The sequence below is a fragment of the Diabrotica virgifera genome, chromosome 3, assembly GCF_917563875.1.
Source record: "Diabrotica virgifera virgifera chromosome 3, PGI_DIABVI_V3a".
Taxonomy (NCBI): Eukaryota; Metazoa; Arthropoda; class Insecta; order Coleoptera; family Chrysomelidae; genus Diabrotica; species Diabrotica virgifera.
This window is the reverse complement of record NC_065445.1, coordinates 4789612-4813935: the sequence shown is the minus strand read 5'-3', so window position 1 is coordinate 4813935 and position 24324 is coordinate 4789612. Positions and strand designations below refer to the sequence as shown.

The following is a 24324-nucleotide window of genomic DNA, read 5'->3' as shown; positions in this document are numbered from 1 at the left end:
TTATCCCTTTTGTAGTTATGCTAGCATTAAAAATGTGTATCTTTTCAGCGGTGTTTGTTGCCTCTACAGATAATGTCTGAAGATTATTCGTTGAACTGGCCTCTTCTAAGCTTACGTTTGTAATATTCTCTTCTGCTTCAGTATTTTCCCGACTACTTACTCCAATACTTGCCAATTTTACACTGTCACCATCGTCACTGGATTCCTCTTCGCCTGGAACATATTCATTGCCACTTGATTCAAATAAACATGACGCAGGTGAATGTAGAACCCAATAATCATCAGACATTTGTTAAGTGTCAACTAAAAAGTACCAGTATTAGAACTTGAAAGTATTTATACTTGAACAATTCATGCTTCCACACAATTAAAAAAGAATTACCTTCCATCTTATTTTCAATATTAATATTTGAAGAAATTAAATCTCTATCTTCTTCATTTATGGATTTTGGCTCCATTTCCACCCCTTTTGGCACTCCTTTACAGGAAACTTATTCACTGCCACTTGATCCATACATATGTGTCATTGGTAAATCTGAAACCTGTTCTTTACCAGGTAATATGTGGCGAGTGTCAACTAAAAATTAAATTTCGTTATCTACAATAATCACTCTTATTTATTTACAATAATTTAATTTATAATAATTAAAAAAATACGTACCTTCTATTTCATTGCGATTACTGGTATTTAAAGAATAATAATTTAAATCAGCATATTGTGCTTGCGCCTTTTCCAGTGGCGCACCCAGAATTTTTCTCTAGGGGTGGTTGGCTTGGGCGGGGTTCGGATAAATAATCCCAAACAAAAAATCCCCACAAATTATCCCTGGACAAAAAATCCCCAGACAAAAAATCCCCTACAAAAATAATCCCCGGGCAAAAAATCCTCACAAAAAATCCCGGACAAAAATAATCCCAACAAATTTTTTTCGACAAAATATCCCCCACCAAAAATCTCCATGAAATATTCGCTGCCGAATAGTTCTCTAAAAGTTTTCCCGTGAACGCAATGACTCAAATGTTTTTTAGCCTCAGTGCATAAGAGTTATAGCAATGGCCATGAAACCGCTTTTCGGTACGACAATATTGATTAAGTAATTAAGATTAAGCGTGAATTATTGTAATTTCGATTACCAAATTTCGAATTCCAATTACATGCCGAAAACTTCAAATTTTACATGACAAATGAGTGTGAGTTTTTTCAAAAATCGTGGAAGATATGGGGAATGAGCTAAGGTAGTGGGAATCATGTTGTAATTATTCGCTTAAATATTTTGCTCACTCTGCCTTGAATAACTGAGTTCAAAACATTGCCTATTATCTGTGTGTATCCATGAAAAATTTTTGCGCTATTAAGAATGTTCAGCTTTGTTATGAAAACGCAGAACACAGGTTTTTGACATAGCTTTTAAAAGCTTTTGAAGCAGGTTTCTGAAATGTTGCTTATTGTAGTGAATTGAAACTGATGAGTAAATATTTTTTGTTATGTATTACTAAAAAGATTATTACCATACGCCGAAGAAATAGTTGGTGACTACCAGTGTGATTTCAGGCCCGAAAGATCCATTGTTGATCAAATATTTACTATTAGACAAATGCTTGAAAGGATTGGGAGTATAATCAAGACGTACATCAGATCTTTATAGATTTCAAACAGACTTATGATTCAATTAATCATCCTACACTATGGAATACAATGGTCGAGCTGGGCGTACCCAAGAAACTAACTTCGGTAACGCAAATTTGTGTAAGTAATTTCTTTGCACAAGTTAGAAGAGGTGGGGAAATATCAAATGCTTTCTGCGTAAATTCTGGACTGAGACAGGGAGATCCGTTGTCCCCGTTGTTGTTTAACCTGGTCTTAGAATATGCCATGCGAAAAATTTATCCAAAAATCAAACCAGACATAGCTGCTCGGGGAGAGGCCAGATGGGAGAAAGTCTGTAGGACGGCCTAGAAAAAGGTGGAAAGATGCAGTCACAGAAGATCTGGAGAAAATGGGAGTCAGACAATGGGAAATAGTTGCACAGGACCGACACATGGAGGGCAATAGTAAACCACTCGCAAGGATACTCGAATAGTTATAACGCCATTGATGATGATAATAACTAAATATTGTTGACGTTAAATTTACAAAAAGTAACAGGTTTTTTGCATTACAATCAAGATTATCGTTTTCGGGAGCAGCAGTTCTCATAACGAATAGGCAATGTTTTGAACATAGTTATTCAAAGCAGAGTGAGTAAAAGATTTGAGCGAATAGTTACAACATGATTCCCACAGTCTTAGCGCATTCCCCAATTCCCCATATATCTTCCACGATGTTTGAAAAAAATCAAACTCGTTTGTCATGTAAAATTTGAAGTTATCGGCATGGAATTGATATTCGAAATTTGGTAATCGAAATTGCAATTCATAGTTAATATTAATTGCTAATCATTATTTTGAGTCGATGGCATTAACGAGAAAATTTTTAGAGAACTGTTCGGCAACAAATCGACTGTCCCATTGCAAAACACAGTAACCGTCATTTTTGTCAAAATCGAGTTTTTTATAAATTTGAAGTTGCTGGGTTTTGCTCTACCTTCTGATAGTTTTAAAACTGACATCGGACCATAAATATGGAAGATACGGCATATGCCAAACACAGTAACTGACAGTCTATCGAGGCTTCTCCCAGTGCAAAACACAGTAACTAACAAAACCCATATCAAAACCAAGTAACTGCTAAGTAGTTGCTGGGTTTTGTAATGGTTTTTGTAGTTACTGTTTTTCGATTTGAGATATTGTCTTCAATTTATACAGAAATTCCAACCCCTTTTACTCTGTAACCATGTAACGTTGTAAGATATCTTACAAAGGGCCATACGCACATGTCTGCTGATTAATTTATAGCAATATCGAACAAAAAATACTAAGGAACAGAAATATCTATGATTTTCAGGAACTGACTGAACTTGTAAATAACTCTAGAAAAAATGTAGAGGTACTTGAACTAAAAGAGTTTTACTTGTGGCAAAATAAGAAAAGGACAACAAAACTAAGAAAATAAAGGATCCTTTAAAGGGTCTTCTATTACAAAATTTGGTAGAAGTTCTTTTTTCACGAGGAAGTAATTTTATAAAATATAAAACAAATTTTGAGGACAATTATAAGGAATTAGATTTTTTACAAAAAAAAAACACTGCCCAAACACGTTTACGCCCAAAACGTTAAATATTGGAATCTCATGCGACAAAAAGGTACTTATTTTGGAAAACCTAGTACCATTATTGGTGGAAAACAGACAGTTATTTTGGCAAAGCCTACCAGACTCAGAAACATCTTTAGACTTAGTGGGTCATGAACAAATGGATGTCATAGATTCCACTATTTAAATAGAATATATCGGTACGTTTGCTTATTTTGTTTCTATAGTTTAGTTTTCTCAGTTTTCTGCTGTTACCAAACCGATGTATTTATCTATATAGTTTTTTCCGTTTGTCATTTCAGTAATATTATTTGTTTTTTTTTAAGTACAGATTGTTTATTTTGTCTGTTTTGTTAGTTCCTCATTTTTATCACAGTTTTTTCATTAGGTATGTTTGTACATATTTAAATTCTACATTTTATTATAATAAATATTTTTATATCATATAGTTTTAATTTATTTTATTACAGTTACTGTGTTTTGTAATGGAAAAATGGATATTAATTTTTTTTTTAAATTCTATGCAAATTTAGTTTTGACTGGCGATCTCTACTTCTATGGCGGATTATTCCCTTCAATAATATTTTAAAAAATGCGAATAAGGGTTGTCTAACACACCGTCAAGTTTTTGTTTGAATTTATTCAATAATTTCTTACGGCTTATACATTTTAGAAAAATTGAATTTTCTCCATTGTTGTAAAAATGCAATTACTGTGTTTTGTCATGGGACAGCCGAAATATTTCTCGGGGATTTTTTGTCCGGAATTTTTTTGTGGGGATATTCTGTCCAAAAAAATTTGTGGGGATTATTTTTCCAGGATTTTTTGTCCTGGGATTTTTTGTCTGGGGATTTTTTGTCCAGGGATAACTTGTGGATATTTTTTGTCCGGGATTATGTGTCAGGGGAATATTTGTCCTCTTCGCTTGGGCACCGAAATTTTTGTATTGTTTCAGAAAGACAAGTTACATTTTCCTACTATTCTTTATATTTTTTATATGCCCTGGGAGGGGTTTTAACCCCCAAACCCCCCCCTGGGTGCGCCACTGGCCTTTTCAACCAACCTTTTTCCACGTTGAGATATATTGTTATTCAAACGATAAATAGCTCGCCAAAATTATTTTATAATTATTTCTAAATAATTATTTCTAAGCGAGAGAAATTACTCATCGACAGTCGACTGAATTCACTAGAGGAATGACGAGAATAGTTCTGTTGTATTCAACCAGTGTTGCCAATCGGATTTCTCTAGATTATCCGATGATCGCTCGAAAAATATCCGATTTGTCACGAAAAGGTACGCTAGGTCAAAAATTATTCTGTTATTAAAATCAATGTTGCCAATGTTATTCTTTTAGTCCCCTTAACAACCATCAAATAACAAAATCCGTTGTTCGTACGCCAATCAGTTGATTGTAATCAATTATCATTATGATAATTAACATAATTGATTGATTAATTAATTATTAATTATCAATTAACGTAACAATTATTAACTTAATTGATTAATTAATCAATTAATCTCATAATTGTAATCAATTATGTTTTCAGCAACCCAATCAAAGTTGACATTGACAGTAATTAAATATTTGATAATGATCAGTTGATTCCATTTCTGATTAGCGTTCGAACAACCGGCGCTTTAATCTACTGGCTTCTTTATTTCACAGTTTAAAAATTTTCGGTTATAGATGAAAATCTCGTATCTTAACTGATTATTACCTAATTCATGTATGTAAATACTATTTACTTACTATTATTATATTATTCGTATTTTGTATTATCGTAAGTATTAAATTCTAAATTAATAAATAAATCTAAATATTTCATTATTTGGATCGTTATATTAATTTATTATAATTATTTAAATAAAAAAAATACACTTTTAAATATTATTTTATTAAAACGTAATAACTACCTAAAACTAGGTACTGGAAAAATAAATAATAAATAAATCAATACAAAATAAACTACAGCTACATTAATAGCATAGGCAAGGCGTAAAATTTCTGGTCAATGCTTTTAAAATGCATTATTTTTTTCGAGTCCTGAGAAAGGTAATAAGTATTATTTAAAAATTTAAACGCAGAATGAACGATTACATTATTACCGAGTGCCGAAAGTCCCTGAAGACTTCTATAATTTTTATTCTAATATGTTACAGGGGTAAAAGTAAAAGAGAATATTAAGTGTGATTTTTAATTTCAAATATCTCATTCAAAAGAAACATTTTGTTTATTCTAAGGGACTTTCAGCCCTCGGTAATAATGTAATCTTTCATTCTGCGTTCAAATTGTTCAAAAATATTTATTAGTTTCCTTAGGATTCGAAAAAAATTAATACGTTTAAAGATTATTGGTCCGAAATTTTGCGCCTACGCTCTTTTAACAACTAAAGATTTATAACAACTAAAACAATAGAAATGTATTTGACAGTCTTGTAGTTATTAAGATATCAAAGTTAGTATCCATAATACCCGTGGTGCGTTCAACGTTAATGCCCGACTAAATAATTTTTATAGGCAAAAAATTTGAAGGATTTTTGAGTTAATTAGTAGATATGTAGATATTACTAGTTTCAAATAAGTAGATTTTTCTACAACCACTATTCCAAATGCATTTTTCTGCACAATTTTATGTTAACAAATGTTTTATTTTCTCCCAGAATAACTGACAGTAGTGTGCAGAAAAGTGACGTTTCTGTGCCGGAAATTTCTTTTCTGCATAGTACCATTACATTCCTCAAAAAAATCATAAATATAATTAGGTAAGTATAACATGTTTTGATGAAATGGTTTTGTTTAAGATATTAGATTTGATATAACTTTACAAAAAAGAACTAGATTTAACTACATCTCATGTCCGAGAAATCTGGAAACGTTTCCTTAAGCACTGCACTACATAAAATGAAAATAAAACTAAATCGTACGTGAATTAGCTTTCATAAGTTTAAAGACTAAAAACTAAAAACTCATAAATAACATCGGACGGCAGACGGTTTTTGAAATTTGAATTGGATTAGTATGCCTTAAGTGGATGCACTTGTGCATTTAAATTCTAAACAAAAGAATCGGCACATGTCCCTTTTTTCAAAAGATGAAAAGTATAGGATGTCACTAACATTCATCCAGTATAGGCTATTTATAAAAATTTGGGTGGAACCAAACAAAATTAATGTGTTGTTGGTGTTGGGAATATATGGATGAGAAAGTTTTAGTCGATGGTAGATAGGTACACTGAAAAATATCCGCATATATCCGATTTATTTAAAGATACGAAGAAGATACGACAACTCTCAAAAAGGTACACAAATCGGATAATGATCCGCCGATTGGCAACACTGTATTCAACATGTTCTTAACTTTTGTTATGACCTCGAGACATCAGGGTGACGGAAGGAAGAAACAGTGTTGCATTTGCAATGTATAATAAACTACGTAGTTTATGAATGGAAGAAGGCGTTATGTGCCCATGACTCCTTATTCCAGTATCTATTAATAATTTTACTGCACTTAACACCTTATGCGTTTGTGTATTGCTGTTAATATGCTAGATAGAGTTAAAGCAATAACGATTTATGATAAATAGGTAGGTACTTAAGACATTCTTGCATGACAAAACTAAGTTTTTTAAAAAAATGTTACATAACACCTTCTTCCACTTGGCCCTTCAATTATTTTAATGTATTACCTTTGGTTTGTGGCTTCTATTAGTATCTCTAGTTGCAGTGCCGGCGCTAGGGTATAAGGTGCCCGCCTGCAAAACTAGCAAAGGCGCCCCCCCCCCCCACATACACACAGATACTCATACAACCCCAGCCTCGGGGACATTATGTGGGTATGTGGGTTCTAATGGAACAGTGAGACCCACATGTACGAAAATCAAACCGGTCACACTGCGTAACCTAGAGTTGTAACCATCTGACCCCCAAGCTATACCACTATCCCCCTTCCCCCCGTCGTAGTATATAACGAATGAGGAGGCTTTGTACTAAACGTTACGTTGGATGCCGTTGCTAGGATGCCCTTGTTTACCTCGGTTTACTTTATATGGTTAAACCACCTGATTTCAGGGGTAGCTAGAAGAGCTTTTCTTTCTATTAATGCTTGATTTTGGATTGTGTCCTAAAAATGTGTGTTCCGGGCACCGTCTAAGTCGGTGTCCCGCTATCCGCAAATGTCCCCGGTAAATAAAGTTCGGTACAGATTTATTGAACCCATCATCTGACAAAACAACTTCACTTTAACTCTTTTAAGAAATTAGCTAAAAGAACTAAGATTGTTTTTTGTCATTTCTTCTTTTTCGGCTTTTCTGCTAATTTTTTTTGAATGCATTTTTATTTACCTACATAAAAATAATAACTTTAAAACCTCAAGATTATGCTTCTGTAATAATGTGAAAGTGTAATTTAATAATATTACTGAGTATTTAACAAATATAATTTTATATTAATTGAATACAACACTTGATTCTTTAACTGCAGATGAAGAGTATACAACTGACAAACTATTCTGCATTATAATCACATGAAATAATACTAAAATGTTTATTTTAAATACATATGTTTTTATGGAATTAATCCTTAACTCGATACTAAAATTAAGAGGTAAAATACATAATACTTAAATTAGACAAGCCGCAAGAAAGCAGTATCACAATCTTGTTTATTTTACTAGAAATGATTCACTTCCTCTCATAACTGCTGACAAAATTACAACTTGCAAGAAATTTGGAGAAAATAAACAAAGCATTAAGAGCAAGGTTGTTTGGTTGAGATATAATATCTTTGACCAATAAATTATATTACTACATGGAAAGAATTCTTTGCCGCATTGCATATTTTTGTATATTTTACATGTCGTGTGATATGCAAAATTAACAAACACAAATTAGGGTATTATGACGAATTTAAACCACATTTAAAAAATGAATTTTTTTATCTTAGTATTTTACATAACATCAGCAGAAACAAGCTCATTTTGGCGCCCCCCAAACAGGGGCGCCCGCCTGCAGTGCATCCCTTGCAGGCCCGTTATCGCCGGCCCTGTCTAGTTGCTTACTTCATCCAGGACAAAACAGGGAAAATAAATATACTAAATGTCATATAAATTCTATAAATATTATTTATTTATCCAATATACCATAAATATAAGATTTAAATGTATGCTAAAACTCAATTTTGTTGCAACTATTTCTTATCTAATAAATTAATCTTTAATTCTGCTATCTCCTTTTTTAACAAAATTTTCATTTAAATAATTCGTTAGACTGTTCTTACTATTATATAAAAAAAAACAAAATTTACTTTTCACCCTTTTGAATAGATTACTTATTTCTTCTTTGAAAATATGAATGACTAAATTATGCTATAGAACTGTTCAATAAAGAATAAACAAATATGGTATGTAATATAAAACAACTCTCTCCGTTTCACAAATAATCTGTACTAACCTTTTCTCTTCTTTACTTTTTCTCATGGATTGTGTAGTCCTCGATTCTCCCACACGTGCTCCTAGGATGCTGCGAACGATCCTTCTCGTCCAAACTGCTTCACAAACAAACAACAGCACTCGCTCGAAATCTCTCCTCAGTTTTCTCTCTGCTCGATATCTTATGCAAATTGATACCAACCGGTTACTAGTTCCAGACAGAAACAGGAATCTCTTCGGACACAAGGAGATTTAACTTCTCAACTCCATCAACGATTTCGTTTCAACACGATTCTGCTTACACGGACGCCAACTTACCACTTTGCACCGACTTCTTACTTTTCAAAAACTGGACTGCTCTCTCCAGATGTTCATTACAGAGTGAAACTTTTTTCTCCTCAAAACCAGACTCAAACACCCTATTCTCCCTCCAACCGTCTCTCCTGCCAATCACAATACATCCCGCCTTTCATTTCTAAAGAAGAAATTAATTTTGTATACAACTTTTCCATTTTGTCAAATTCCAGGAAATACCAAAATTACTATTGTGTTTCTACATGCTATAAAAAAACCGATATTCTAAAACTCAACAATTGTGTTTATCGTCTTTCCTTCTAAGAAGCATTTATAAACGTCCTATTGTTCACCTCGAACGAATAGATGTATTTTCTAATCCGACCGTATTAATTGTATAAGTCCGTTCATAGAAACATTAATACTGAACGATTTTCACTTTCCACGAAACACTGCTTATGACTAACTAATACTATTTACAATTTTTTTGGCCATATACAGGGCGATGAAAATCTATGATCTCGTGGTCTTTGACATAAATTAATTTTCTAAATTGTTCCCATAAAAATTATATAACAATGTATATTAACTAATGCGTGTGAGAGTATGCAACCCTGTCTGTGCCACACAGTCGAAGTACCTATGCCTTCTGACTGAATATTTCGGACAGTTAATTTTCGAATCGCACTGTTGTCTTTTCTTGTACTTATGATTGAGATCAGCCTTAGCTAGAGGCCTGATATTTTTAGGATATCGATTAGTTTCCTATATGGTTCTTTGTCAAATGCTTTCTCGAAATCAATGAAACATAAATACACATCACAGTTGACATCCCTGACTCTCTGCTCTCTGTATTAGAACTTTGTAACTGTAAAGTGCTTTCCTCGTTCTTAGTCCTGCTCTGAATCCAAATTAAACTTCACTTAGGTGGTTTTTCTAATGAGATATAGCCTATTTATATGCGCGAGTGAATGATAGTAAGGAATACTTTAAATAGTTTAAATGATAGTAAGGTACAAAAAAATCAAGCTAATTAATCTATGTTCTTTACATTTCTTAGCGTTGGCTTTTTTGGGAAGTGGAATGAAATTGGTAGTAACTGGTGCACAAGGTCAAATATTTCGGTTCCCACAAAATCAATGGAAACGACAGTCAGTTTCGCTTCTGTATGGTTAGTTATTCTGTGGTAGTAACCAGCTTTTGGTATTTAAATGACCAGTATCATATAATTGTTAATTAACTTCAATGGAAGTGATTTGGTGTGCCTCTAAGAGCTTTAAAGTTTCACCATGCACTTTATCAGATCCTGGTGATTTCTCATTTTTAATTCGCTTAATAACCATAGTTACTTCTTCGTTTGTTATTTCTGGGCCGTATTGTCTATTTCAGTTGTTTTTTTGCTTTATCTTTGAATAATTCTTGCATGTATTCTGTCCAACTTCTTAATAATTTATCTTACATTACTAAACGGCGCGCCCTGAGGTAGGCAACTAAAATTACACTTACATTATGTCCAAATTTCTTTTTTTTTGCCGCTGAATTTTTTCTACGAATGAAATTTAAAATAATTCTTCTTACAACCTGAAAAATCCTTAATTTTTACCTGAAATTTTCATTAAACGGTACTTTGGGATTCTACAAATCTAATTTGTCTTCTTTTTTTTTACTATCCAACATTAAACATCAAAAGAGAAAGAGAATATGTTAATTCCTAGATTAGATATGTAAAAAAATCTAATTTCAAAATATTGAAATGTTTATGCTTTCCAAAAATGAAGATACTTATAGATTTTTTTCTGGAAAATCCGCCATCTAGAGATAAGTAGCAAAATTGACAGAAACACGTAAACTATTTATGTGCTCTCCAGCCATTGGCTGGAGAAAATCCCAATCCCAATGACTTGATGTGGACAGTTGTTCAAAGAAGGATGTTCGTTGAGGTTATGTCTCGTTAGTGATAAACGAAAAAATATGTCTTTTATTTTAGTAAAGATCACAAGACAGAGAAAAATAAAAGTCAGTTTAGAAATTTTAACATGAAGAACGGAACTGTGACCATTGTACTCAATGTAGTTTTATTTTTAATTGGCATGTGAGTAAAAAACATTAATTTTTACTGTGACAGTTATTGAGTGGTAAACATTTTTCTATATTGGGCGAAATTAGAAAGCTTTCTTCAAATAAGCGCCTATTGTTTTCTAAAGTCTCACCATTATGTCTTTATAAATAGATATTTAAGAGATTAAAGAGATCAGGTTTCTTCTAGGTGTTGACTGCAACTTGCAAAATCAATTATATCAAAAAATCCTTGGATAGAGTCAAAGGGGTTTGGGTATTTCCTCCTATTTTGTAAATATTTTTACATGTTTATACTCTTATCAGTTATTTTGAAGATAAACATATTTTGTGCAAAATTTCTGTTTTTTAAACAGATTTTTATAAGCATATCAAATTATTAGGCCTATTTATACTTTTAAATAATCCTTTCAATCATACCCTACTGTGTATTCCTACATTCCATTTCTTCCAGCTCTTTTTAATTTCATTTTACATACATGCATAATCATTCCTCTGCTACCCTTAGGTGTAGAGGGAGGTGCTTCCAACCTTTGATAAATGACTGAAAAATACTAGTCTTCCTTCATTATTGTGTCAAGTAATGGTTTGATTTTAAGTCTGTTTCTTATTTCTCCATTTTGTGCCTGTCCTTTTGGCTCTATCGTTCTTCTGAGATATTTCATCTCTACTGGTTGTAGCCTACTCAGGTGTCTTCTGTTTAGGTTTTCTTCTCCGTATGTTAATGTAGGTTAATTTAGAGCTTGGAATAGTTTTTCTGTACTCTCTACTCCGGTATTGAGAACGTTGTTGATTCTTCCTCTATTATTTATTATTGTTCCTAGGTATTTGTATATGCTTGTTTGCTTTATTTTTTGTTGATCTATCTCTAGTTTGGTTAGGTCACCTGTGTTTTTTGTCCTTATTATTTTCATTATCTGTTTCTTCTCTTAATTTATGTTTAGGTTTTATTTTTTTTTGTTCTGAGTTCCTTTTTTCTATATTATGCATCAGTTGTTCTGCTGTTTGGGTGAATAATACTATGTCATATCATCATCATTCTCTTTGCCTTGTTCCTATGCGGGGTCAGCTTCCCTAATTGCATTTCTTCACACAATTCTATCTTGGGTCATATCAATGTTAATCCCCTTTACCAACATGTCCTGCCTTATGGTCTCCCCTCAGGTCTTCTTTGGTCTTCCTCTCCTAGTCCTTCCAGGAATCTGCACTTCAGCTATTCTTCGTATTGGGTGATTAACGTCTCTACGTTGGATATGACCAAACCATCTTAACCTATGCTCTCTCATTTTGGCATCAATTGGTGCCACATCAATTGGTACTCATTTCTAATTTTATTCTTCTTTGTCACTCCACTCATTCATCTAAGCATTCTCATTTCCGCAACATGCATTCGTTGTTCCTCTTTCTTTTTCACTGCCCAACATTCAGTTCCGAGGTACCTAATGACCTGACCTTTCTTTTACCAGGCGTTTCTGGAGCCTGGACACCCATACCTGCTAGAATTCACAGGGGCTCTAAATCTGAGCTCTTCCTTTCATTTCGAACATCTAATCCTTTAGTAACATTGTGGCCCCACAGAAAGCCACATATTTGTTTAGGGTTATACACCCTCATTTGGGTTAGTTGTATAAAAGCAGAACCCAGGATCTGCCACCTCTTATAGGCCAGTGCCAGGCACATCCAGAGACCAGAGGACATATGAGGAGGTTTAAAATTTTATTAATTTATGTAATAAATTCTAAAATTATCTGTTTATTCTATCTCACTATTTAATTATTATATTTTGGAATGTAAATTAAAGCATTGGGATTTTCAAATCAAATACATACTTTTTGACTGTCACACAGATTGTTGACACTAAGATTTTGTGACATTTGGTGACATGTGATATTTTAAGACACAATAAAAACAGAGGAACTTGTCAAAATTCTGCTGATAAAAATTGCAATATTATAAAAGTTGAATTTTTAGACTAGGAATACAGAGAGATTTTAGAAATTTAGATATACTGAATTCGCTCTATCGAGATTCACTTTGACACTGACGTTAGTAGGGTCAGTCAGGGTAATTGGAAACAGTACTCCCTACTGCTAGAAACGAAATATGGCAACAATATCACATCCATAGAATTATAATTCTATCTTTGCTTATTCTGTGGAATGTTACTCAGTTGTTTACAAGCCAAGGGAATGTCCATTCTGTGCAACTTAAATTTGATTGTTTTTAAACACATAAATCGATTTAGAAACAGTGCCAATATTTTACAAATTTCATGTCTCTGTATTAGTTAAGTATAGCGATTATATAATTTATAGCTAATACAAGAATATTTATATGGCCTAAAATGTTAATTTGAATGATATTTACTACAAGAAGTAAGTACAGTAAGTGTTCACAATTACCCCCTTAAATATTGAGCATGGGGTAAATGAAAACACCTATTAGGGGTAAATGGAAACAATGTGAGTTAAATGCTTAGAGCATTTCCAAATGCTGAGCAAGTACATACGGAAGAGAGAACTAATGAAATACTCTTTGAATGGTTTAGAAAATGCAGTGGCAGACGTTAAAACAAAAAAAATAACATATAGGGAAGATGCTGCTTACTAAAGTATTCCACATTGCATTGTTAACAACCGCTTAAAGGGTTTAAACATATGAACTGATAAGATGGAACTAGTGTATCTACTGCATGATCAACCAAAATTGAAAACAATATTGTTAAATATTTAACAGCCTGAGATTGTTGTTTACTTTTACCCCATTTTTAGTTTTTTTCTTAAAATTTCTGGGGTAAATGGAAACTTTGAATATCTTATTTTTTGTGACTTTTTCTTACTAGTTTTTAAGACATTGTACTGTTTGTATAATAGCCAAAAGCTTTTATTTTATTATAATATGAAACAGTATATTTTTAAATAAATTTCAAATGCTTAGATGTCATGATATTATTTACCCTGACCCTGACTGACCCTAATTTATTTTTTGCGAAATTCAGTTGTCAGAAGTGACTGGAAATTACTACACAACCAGCGCACCTGCTCATAGCCAATATTATTAATAGTAAACAGACATAAAAATAACATAAACCTTATGCCAATCAATAATTTTTTTTTCTCTGATTCTGTCTGGCCTTGGTTTAGAACTAGAAGCTTTAGCCACGTAATTGTATAACTTATCACTAACTCAGGTGTAATGTGTAGTGTGTGTGTTGAGTAAGTGTCTTGTTACTTTGCAAAGTCGACGTCATTGTCTTTGCAAAGAGATGCTAATTGTATCCGAACGTCTGCGGTCCCTCCGGTGAGTACCGATCCCACAAGGCCAGAAACCATTTTCATTTATTAATTTATAATAAATAAAAAAATTTCTGACCCTGGTGAGATTCGAACTCACTACCATTCGGAACTTTCGATCCAAAGGTTAGGCGCTCTTACCACTGAGCCACAGAGGGGGTTAAGCAATAATAATTATTTATCTATACCATTATAATGTATTGATATCAAATGAGAAAATTATTTATTGCACAAAATAAAAATATTTTGTAGAAATAAACTCCACAAAATTTTATGAGATTAGTAGACACTGCCACTATTTCTAATAATTCTTCTTTTTTTAATGAAAGATTAAGTTGATTTTAGCAGTTAATAGTGTTAGGTAGGAATTTTTGTGTTGTATGTTTCCTATTCCGAATGTGTCAAAGTGAATCTCGGTTGAGCGAATGCAGTATAACAGTAGTTTTACTGTTATACACTTTGAAAAATAGCAAATCTGTTACTAAAAAGTTTTCAGTATGGGGCAGGGCCCACAGAAGTCTTGAAAACATCTTTTATACTGAGAAAATTATTCAATGGTACTGGATTTCAAAAAAGATTAAAAACATAAAGATTCAATTAAAAAATTAATCAGTAAAAATGCCTAAAATTATAATATACAGTCTTCTCGTCTAATTTAAATTTATGATTTACATAAAGGATTATGTCTACTTTTTTTTGGTTAATTTGCAACTAAATCATTCATTATCATTTATATCTGTCTAGACAAACTTTATATGCCGATTTTTTAATTTTTCCATTTATTTACATCTGTAATTTGATTAGAAAAAGTAAACAGTTTAAATCTCAAAGTGACTTACAGGAGAGTATCCCATGAAAGTTTGCTATTGTTCTCTACTTTTGTGAGTAAATACATGATTGTGAGATATAAAATAAATACATAAATAAATAAATAAATTTAAAAATCTTGCAGCAAGATGATGGGGTTGTGTCTCTTCATGAGATTCTTTGTTACACTGCTGAGATGATTTTTTAGCTGTGTATCATACTTTTGTGAGTACTTTGCTCATAGCAAAGCAATACATTGCTTTTAAACAGTTTTCATTTGAAGATAATAAGATAATTAAGTATATGTCAAGTCACATTTGTAATGATAATGATACATAGGACTTTTGATTGGAATCGCTCTAAATTGGACCTTCAAGCTCATCCCTGTAGTTGGTCATTATATACCAACACTGACTTTAAGCTTAATATATTTGCTAAGGTTTTGTTATGAAGAATCAGTTGTTGTGATCTTTTACCTATTACTTACTTATTCCTCTTCACTCCATGCGGAGCATAGAGCGTCAACTGTCTGCCTCCATTCTGTCCTATCCTTTGCACTGATCTTTATTTCTACCCACATTTTCCACATTAGCATTAATTTTTTTCTCGACACTTCTTTTCCACGTTTCTACGGGTCTACCTGGTCTTCTCTTTCCATGTGCTGTGTATTGTAGGGCTTGCCTCGCTATGTCTGTGTCAGGTCTCCTTAGTGTGTGCCTCATCCAATTCCTTTTACTCATTAACCAGTAGATTCTACTCAGCTTGAGACTCATTTCAAATACTTAAGTACCATAGTATTAGACATGGTCATTTTGTTGAAATTGTGGATATTTTAATGGTCTCAATGAATGTCAACAGGTGAAATCCATCTTGCTTTTAAAAAACATATTACAGTATGAATTTCACATTGGCGGTAACAGCCACCATGACCTCCATCTTCGAAGGCTGCTAGCCAGACACTGAACAATGCAGCGAGGCGAAACTGGTGAGAGAGAGAGAGAGAGGGAGGGAGAGAGAGTTGATGCGTAAGGCAGCGCTGCCAGATTTCTTCCTCAGCGACATAGAAAACCAAGTCAGGGCTTAACTACCGGGTGTCCACTTATATTTTCCCCCATTTTAACTGCCTATAACTTTTAAACGGCCCAAGATAGAAATATGCTGTTTTCGCTGAAATGTTTTATTTTCGTAAAAGTTTTGTTTGAATGGATTTAATTTTGTATATCGCTTTCAATTACGAAAAAAAATGGCGGATTTTTGAAAATACCGTTGTTGACTTTTTTTTAATGGAACACCCAGTACATTTTTTTGTAAATTGAAAGAACGGTCATTCACCTATCCAGCGATATAAAGTTTTTTAAAATCGGTTGTCAAATGTCTGAGTAATTAATTTTTAAAATGAGAGATGCAACGTGGAAATCACATAACTCAATAGCATTATGATTAAAATAACTAAGCAAATCGATATTCTGTTATGTGATTTCCACATTGCATCTCTCATTTTAAAAAGTAATTACTCAGTCATTTGACAACCGATTTTAAAAAAGTTTATGTCGCTGGATAGGTGAATGACCGTTCTTTCAATTTACAAAAAAATATTGTTGTTCTGAAGCTATTTTCTTCTGGCATTTTTATAATTAACTAGTTTTAGCATTTATAATTAACAATTTTACTAAAAAAATGATTTCGTTAACGTTTCTACGTCCAAATCGGATGCCGTTGTCAAAATACAAAAAAATATTAATGAATTAAACAAAAATGTTGTTGCTTAGTACAAAATTCTTCAAATAATTTATTTAATCTGACTCATTTATATCTGCAATTCAGACATATATTATACATTTTAAAGTAGAAGAGTTTAAAATGATATTGCCAATACATATTTATAAGTTGCGTTCCTTGGACGACTTTACTGAAAGATAGTTCATTCGATTATTTTTTTTTGATTATTTATTCGGGATAGTATCACGAGGTTTTTTCCTGGGTTTCTCTCGTGATTTACTATGGAATCTCTAACGCGAGAATTTTACTGTCACCGTTGCATGTGATTGTCTTTTTAAAGACACACATGTTATGATTTTTTTGTGACGGATATTCTTGAGTTGGGGTTGATTTCATGTAATCGAATGAACTATCTTTCAGTAAAGTCGTCCCAGGAACGCAACTCATAAATATTGGCAATATCATTTTAAAGTCTTCTACTTTAAAATGTATAATATATGTCTGAATTGCCGATATAAATGAGTCAGATTAAATAAATTATTAGAAGAATTTTTTACTAAGCATTTTTGTTTAATTAATTAATATTTTTTGTATTTTGACAACGGCATCTGATTTGGACGTCGAAATGTTAATAAAATCATTTTTTTAGTAAAATTGTGGCTTATTTCCCATCAAAACTAGTTAATTACAAAAAAATATACTGGGTGTTTCATTAAAAAAAGTCTATAACGCTTTTTTCAAAAATCCGCCATTTGTTTTTTGAAAGCGAATTGAAAAATTCAATCCGTTCAAAAAAAACCTTTTACTAAAGACATTTCAGCGAAAACGTCATTATTCTATCTTGAGCCGTCTAAGTTATGGGCAGTTAAAATGGGGTAAATATATAAGTGGACACCCGGTATAGTAGTCGTAGTAGTAATTTTTATTTCGAAAATTGTAGGAAAATAATATATTATTTGTTACAGACCCTGCATTAACCTAGAAGATGTAAATACCGTGTTAAATCCCACAAATAGCCTAGTCCAAAATGAATCTATTAGAGATTATCAAGAAAGTGATAAAGTAGACGAGAAATTAGCTAATATAGAACCCGTTTTAGAACCTATTTTAGAGCCTAGTGTTAATGTGGAAGAAAGTGTCAAAGTTGCCATAGATTCTGAGAGTCTCGAGGGCCAAAAGGGCCCAAATACTGAAAATGACAAGTCTGAAGTACCAAATAGGTAAGTGGATTTTTTTTAGATATACAGTGAGAAACGAAATTATGGAATAAATTACTTTTTTCGGGAATGGGCGATTTTGCAGACAAATTCCGAAACAGGTCGATTTTTATTTTTAAATTATGAATTTTTTGTTAGGTATACGTACACTCACCGGCACAAAAAACGGGTACCCTAAAAAATGGGCCATTTTTAATGACTTATATTTCCTAAACCTGATATCCGATTTAAGTAATTTTTTTAATATGTTATAGCCTTATTCTTTAACAATATCGCTGTAATAATATTGTTGCTAGACAGGTACATTGTCATTGTATACATGGTGTACGAATCAAACTGTGTTTTTTCTCAAACTTTGGAACACCCTGTGGAATGTTCCAGCTTTTATAAAATACTGAAATTAAAACCCAACTATAGCCCCAGGTTTTCTTAACATTATGTTTTTGATTTATTCGCTTATGTTGGATAATAAAAAAGTTAGGCACTTTAACAACTACCCCTGTTTTTCGTCAATATCGGGTGTTTTTAAATAAGTACGGCAAACTATAAGGGGTAATTCTGCATGAGAAAATAATGACAGTTTGCTTTATAAACGTATGCCCGCAAATGCTTCGTTTCCGATATAGAGGGTGTTGAAATTTTTCTTACAAACTGACGATTTATTTATTGCTCTAAAACGGTTTGTGATATGCAAATGAAATTTGGTAGATTTTAAGAGGTAGTTATTGCGCATTTTTTAAGAATTTTATATTCACCATTGGCGTGCATACGGGTATAAACATTTTAGGTATATCCTAAAGTTGGTCAACGAGAAAAACCTGGACATAATAGTGAGTGGAACTGTTCAACGCTATCTATACTACGGGAATCGTCCCTAGAGAAATGTTGACATCAGCATTTGTGTGTTTGCCAAAGAAAATGAATGCCAAAGAATGCAGTGACTACCGAACCATAAGCTTAATGTCACATACCTTGAAAATTCTGCTGAAAATTATCCACGCCAGAATACACTCTAAACTGGAGCTGGATATTAGTGACACTCAGTATGGGTCCCGCAATGGTATGGGCACCAGAGAGGCATTATTCTCCTTCAACGTGCTGACACAGAGATGTTTGGATGTTAACCGTCCTCTTTAGTCTGTTTTATAGACTACAATAAAGCGTTTGATACAGTAAAACATGATCGACTCATGGAAATTCTGAAAACTAAAAACCTAGATGAAAGAGATTTAAGACTAATAACACACCTCTATTACAATCAGCGAGCAATAGTAAGAATTGAAAAAGAAACATCTGAAGAAATGGAAATAAAGAGAGGAGTCAGGCAAGGCTGCATACTATCAGCTCTATTATTTAACGCTTATTCTGAAGAGGTAATGCGAGAAACTCTGGAAGATGAAACAGTCGGCATAAAACTAAATGGAGTCTTAGTTAACAACATCAGATATGCAGATGATACAGTAATAATAGCCGATAGTTTACAAGACCTGCAAAGACTCATGAGTAAAATAGTAAGGTGTAGTAGGGAGTACGGACTCTCTCTTAATATCTAAAAGACGAAGTTTATGAAAATTAGTAAAAACAATCATAATACTAACGAAATCTTAATAGTAGGGGGCCGACAGATCGAAAGAGTAAAAAAGTACACTTACCTAGGAACATTTATAACAGAAAATAATGACTACACTGCAGAAATCAAAGTCAGAATCGAAAAAGCACGTTCTAATTTTATGAAAATGAAAAAGGTCCTATGTAGCAAAGATTTAACATTAGTAGTAAAGAATTGTAGTAAAGAAAAGAGAGACGTTCTCACAAACAATTTATTTTACAACTGACGACCGGTTTCGCTGTCTACAATATTCACAGCATCTTCAGGTCGCGGTAAAAGTAAAATTAAATGTTTCCGGTATAAGGGAAGAATATAGTAGTATTCAATATCATACTTTTTCTCTATATTATGCTAAAGGGAGAGATGGTAGAGGGACAGATTTGAATGTAATGCATTAGCAAAACAAAATAATTGGCAGGATCTTGAGGGGATTAGTAAGGAAACACGACATTAAACCGTGAAACCAAAAAAATTGTTAGTTATATATAAAGTGATGTTATTTTTATATTTTTAATTAATAGGTAGTGTATATTTTAATTTAGTTGGGATTATTAGATGTTGTTCTGGATGTAGAGTAGAGTAGAGTATTTATTGGTAATAATGTACAAATGTACTTTTACAGGTCAGCAATAATTAAAATTGTCTAAAATTACATTAAAAGTTGACAGTACTTCAGTAAAAAAAACCTATTACTAAAATTTAAAAACTAAACACTAATTAAATTACAGGACAAAACAAAATTTAGATCTGAAGTACTCCTCAAATGAGTAGAAAGCACCCATCAGAAGATAATTTTTAATTTGTCTCTTAAATTGGTTAAAATCAAGACTTTTAATAGATATTGGTATACAGTTATAAAATTTCAATGCTAGGTATCTGGTTCCATTTCTGGTCCTCTCAAGTCGACTGAAGTCTGGTACAAGGGCATCATGATTTCTAGTCTGATAAGTATGCTGTTGTGTTTTATACAGATCTACATTTTGATGAACATACAACAGGCACTGCATAATGTACACAGAAGGTAGTGTGAGAATCCTCAGGTTTCTGAAAGACTGCCTACAATCGTCCCGATAACCCTGACCTGTGATTATGCGAATACACTTTCTCTGCTGACCAAACACCTTATCTATATGGCAAGAGTGTCCCCAGGAAAGGATTGCGTAAGTTAGTCGTGAGTGAAAGTTGCTGTGATATGATGTAAGAAGGGTTTGAAGGGAGGTAACCTTAGATAGGTTTCTAAATAAAAAGAGTTGGCTTGAGAGCTTTTGGGAAAGTTTCAGTATGTGCCGTTCCCAAGTGAGTCCCTGATCAAGATAAACACCAAGAAATTTAGCTTCCTGTGAACAATCTGTTAAAATGGGATGTGTAATGGTGTTATGTCTTAGGGTAAAGTTCACTGTTTGTGATTTTGAGTTATTGAGAGAGAGACGATTTGCCAAAAACCATTGGAACAAATTGCTCTCTGTGGTCTCAAGATCAATATCACTGATTTGGGAAGGGTGGTAACTTTGATAGCATGTAGTATCATCAGCAAATAGGACTGTGCTTACCGGGCCCTCTTGTGAAAATCCCAAGTCATTTATATAAATGAGAAATAATATTGGACCTAGAACTGACCCTTGAGGCACTCCATACATCAAAGGTTTTTTATCAGATTTGAGCTGGTTAAAAAACACATATTGAAATCTATCTGATAGATAAGACTCAATCAATTGAATAGACATAGGATGAAAATTATAGGCATGTAATTTTTTAAGAAGAATACTATGAGTGACACAATCAAAAGCTTTAGTAAGATCAAGGAACGAGGCAAGGGTATCAAGAAAGTTTTCAAATCCTTCCAAAATACTGCCTGTAAAATGATCGATAGCAAGTGTTGTTGTTTTGTTTTTTCTAAATCCAAATTGCTGCACTGCAAAAAGCCGATTAGATTCAAAATAGTCATTGATCTGCTTCTTTAGGATTCTCTCAAACACTTTGGAAAGAATTGGCAAAAGAGAAATTGGACGAAAGTTATTATGATCATCAGCCGAACCTTTACGTTTAAAGAGAGGTATGACTTTCGCAGTTTTAAACACTGAAGGAAAAATGCAGGATGAAATTGAGTAGTTTATTAGTTTAGTTAAAGGTAAGCTAATGTTGTGTTTAATTGCCTTGATTATTTTTGTGTTCATTCCATCCGGGTCCTTGCTCTGGCTATTTTTTAATTCTTCAATTGCTTTTACAACTTCCTCCAAATTTGTTGGCTCAAATCTGAAGGAGCAATGATTAGAGGCGAATGAAGGAGCATGTGGTATAAAACTAAGGTATGTATTGAATGATTGGTCAGTATGATTAAGTGTATTTATTACATTTTCAGCAATACCACAGAAGAAATCATTAAAACTATTTGCATTGAGTGATGAATTTTTTATTGGTAAATTCTTACATCTTGAGTTTATTAGGGACCACATAGCCTGTTGACGGTTGTTAGAGTTTAATATAAAATCATCATTAGATTTAATCTTTGCCTTATGTATAGCATGTCTGTATTTTTTCCTATATTCTGAGAGTGTTTTCTTTGTCACTAAAACGGGGTCACTTTTATTTAAAGATGTCAAAAATTGTAGTTTCTCCCTCATAAGTTTCAAATCATCATTAAACCAAGAATTTTTTTTACATTGTTTACCTTGCTCAACAAGCCTAGATTTTTCAGGAAAAGACAGATTTATTGCCTGCGTTAAAATATCGATAAACATTTTAAACCTTGAGTCCACATCAATACATTCATTATCAATAAATTCAAAATTTTGTAAGCAAAGATTGTTATTTAAAGAGGCCAGTCCCATCTCTGTAATGGGCCTGTAGCTTATTCTAGATTTAGAAGTAGTTTGGGACACTTCACATTTAAACAATATGCCTTTGTGGTCTGAAGTGTGTGAAAGATCAACAGCTTCGGATTGCAACATGGTACTATTAATATTTGTAAATATGTTATCAAGACATCTATTATAACGGGTGTTAAATTTTATTGATTTTTTGAGGTTATAGGATCTAAAGAAATTGCACAGATCCAGGGCTGCAATATCCCTTTCATTGAAGTGCACATTGAAATCCCCTGTTATAATAAGAGGTTTATTTGTATTTAACTTTTTGAAAACTTTTGACATTGTATTGAAGAATTGATTTAAATCACCATCTGGGGTACGATACACAGTGACAAGTTGAATATCAAATTTTCAATGTTCAAGAACTAATAGATGTAAGATTGGTTGTGCAATTTTCCTAAACCAGAATTGGTCAGTTGTGTATTAGTTGTGGTGTGATTGTGAAAATGTTTTAATTTGATTTGTTGGAGATATTGAAATTAAATTGAACAATAGTATAGGTAAAAATTTGCTAAAATTTTTTTTAATATTAAAAGTGTCAAACAATAAAATCATTAATAAATAATTCAGAATTAAAGTCAAGTGTAAAGGTAACTTGTACATGAAATTAAATTTATAGTAATATAAAGTTATGATTATTTGTGCAGCAATGAGATTTTATGAGATATTACTAAAAAAGTTAGAAAAAGGCAAATATGAAAGAATTATAATAATAGATGAAAAAATCATTCATTTATGTTAATATCTATTGAATGTAATAAATAGTTAAGTAGATTGAAAATTAATCTCAAAAGATCTTTGAAAAAGTTACCTGGTTGAGCTGAATTGTATGGTTTCTTTGTAAAGTTAAAAAAAGTTTTTGAAATATTTTTTTGTTTTAAAGTCGATAAATAACACATAACAGATTCTCGAACGCACACAAAGGAGATGGACATAACAGGAGTTTGGGAATTTTTGATGAGGAAAGCAATCTGTGTACTACTACATCTTATTTCTTTTCGATTTTTAAGAATTTTAAAAATTCCTCTAATTTGGGTTTATTTACATTAACATTACATTATTAATTTAACATTAGCTCTTAAAGTACGGCTAACAAAATGTTACGTATACAGTGTACTATACTATGGAGTGGAATCATGGACGTTAAATCTAGAGACAATGAGACGACTTAACGCCTTTGAAATGTGGACCTATATAAGAATTATGAGGGTTTCCTGGGTAAATAGAGTTACGAACAACGAAGTACTGAGAAGAATAGGTAAAGAGAAGGAAGTTGAACTTACAATTAAAGACAGAAAACTACAGTATCTCGGACATGTTATGCGGGGCGAGAAGTATGGCATCCTGCGACTCATAATGCAAGGAAAGATAGATGGCAGAAGAAGCATCGGAAGAAGACGAATTTCATGGCTGAAGAACCTGAGAGAATGGTTTGGATGCAGCTCATAACAACTATTTAGAGCTGCTGCCTCAAAAATTAAAATAGCTATGATGATTGCTAACCTCCGTAGCGGAGATGGCACCTGAAGAAGAAGAAGATATTGCATATTGAATTCTTTTGCACATATGTTAAATCTATGGACCAAACTATCTCCTTCTTAGGCTATCAATATTGCGTCATCTGCGGAACAGAGTATTTTTACTTCTTTTCCCATTCTGCATCCTCTTCCTTTGTTGACGCTTTTGATGATTTCTTTCATGATTCATTGAAGAGAATAGGGATCAATGAGTCCCCCATTGTAATAATCGTAGGACTTTTGTGTCTTGGTTGACATGTATTTCTTCAAATTGTAGGAATATTTCATTGACGAGGAGCATGGTTTTG

At 32.7% G+C, this 24324-nt stretch overlaps 2 protein-coding genes across 2 annotated transcripts in view; both read left to right on the top strand.

Annotated features, from left to right (window-relative positions):
• The window catches only part of LOC114326594 (uncharacterized), a 363687-nt gene that overhangs the window by 116945 nt on the left and 222418 nt on the right, over positions 1-24324 (top strand). The gene's annotated exons all lie outside the window — the stretch shown is intronic.
• Positions 10789-24324, top strand: part of LOC114326598 (SUN domain-containing ossification factor) — a 42450-nt gene continuing 28914 nt past the window's right edge. Inside the window, exons 1-2 of the mRNA XM_028275012.2 lie at positions 10789-11003; positions 17772-18026. Coding sequence (XP_028130813.2) covers positions 10948-11003; positions 17772-18026 — 311 coding nt within the window. The 5' untranslated portion in view covers positions 10789-10947. The remainder of the gene's footprint in view (positions 11004-17771; positions 18027-24324) is intronic.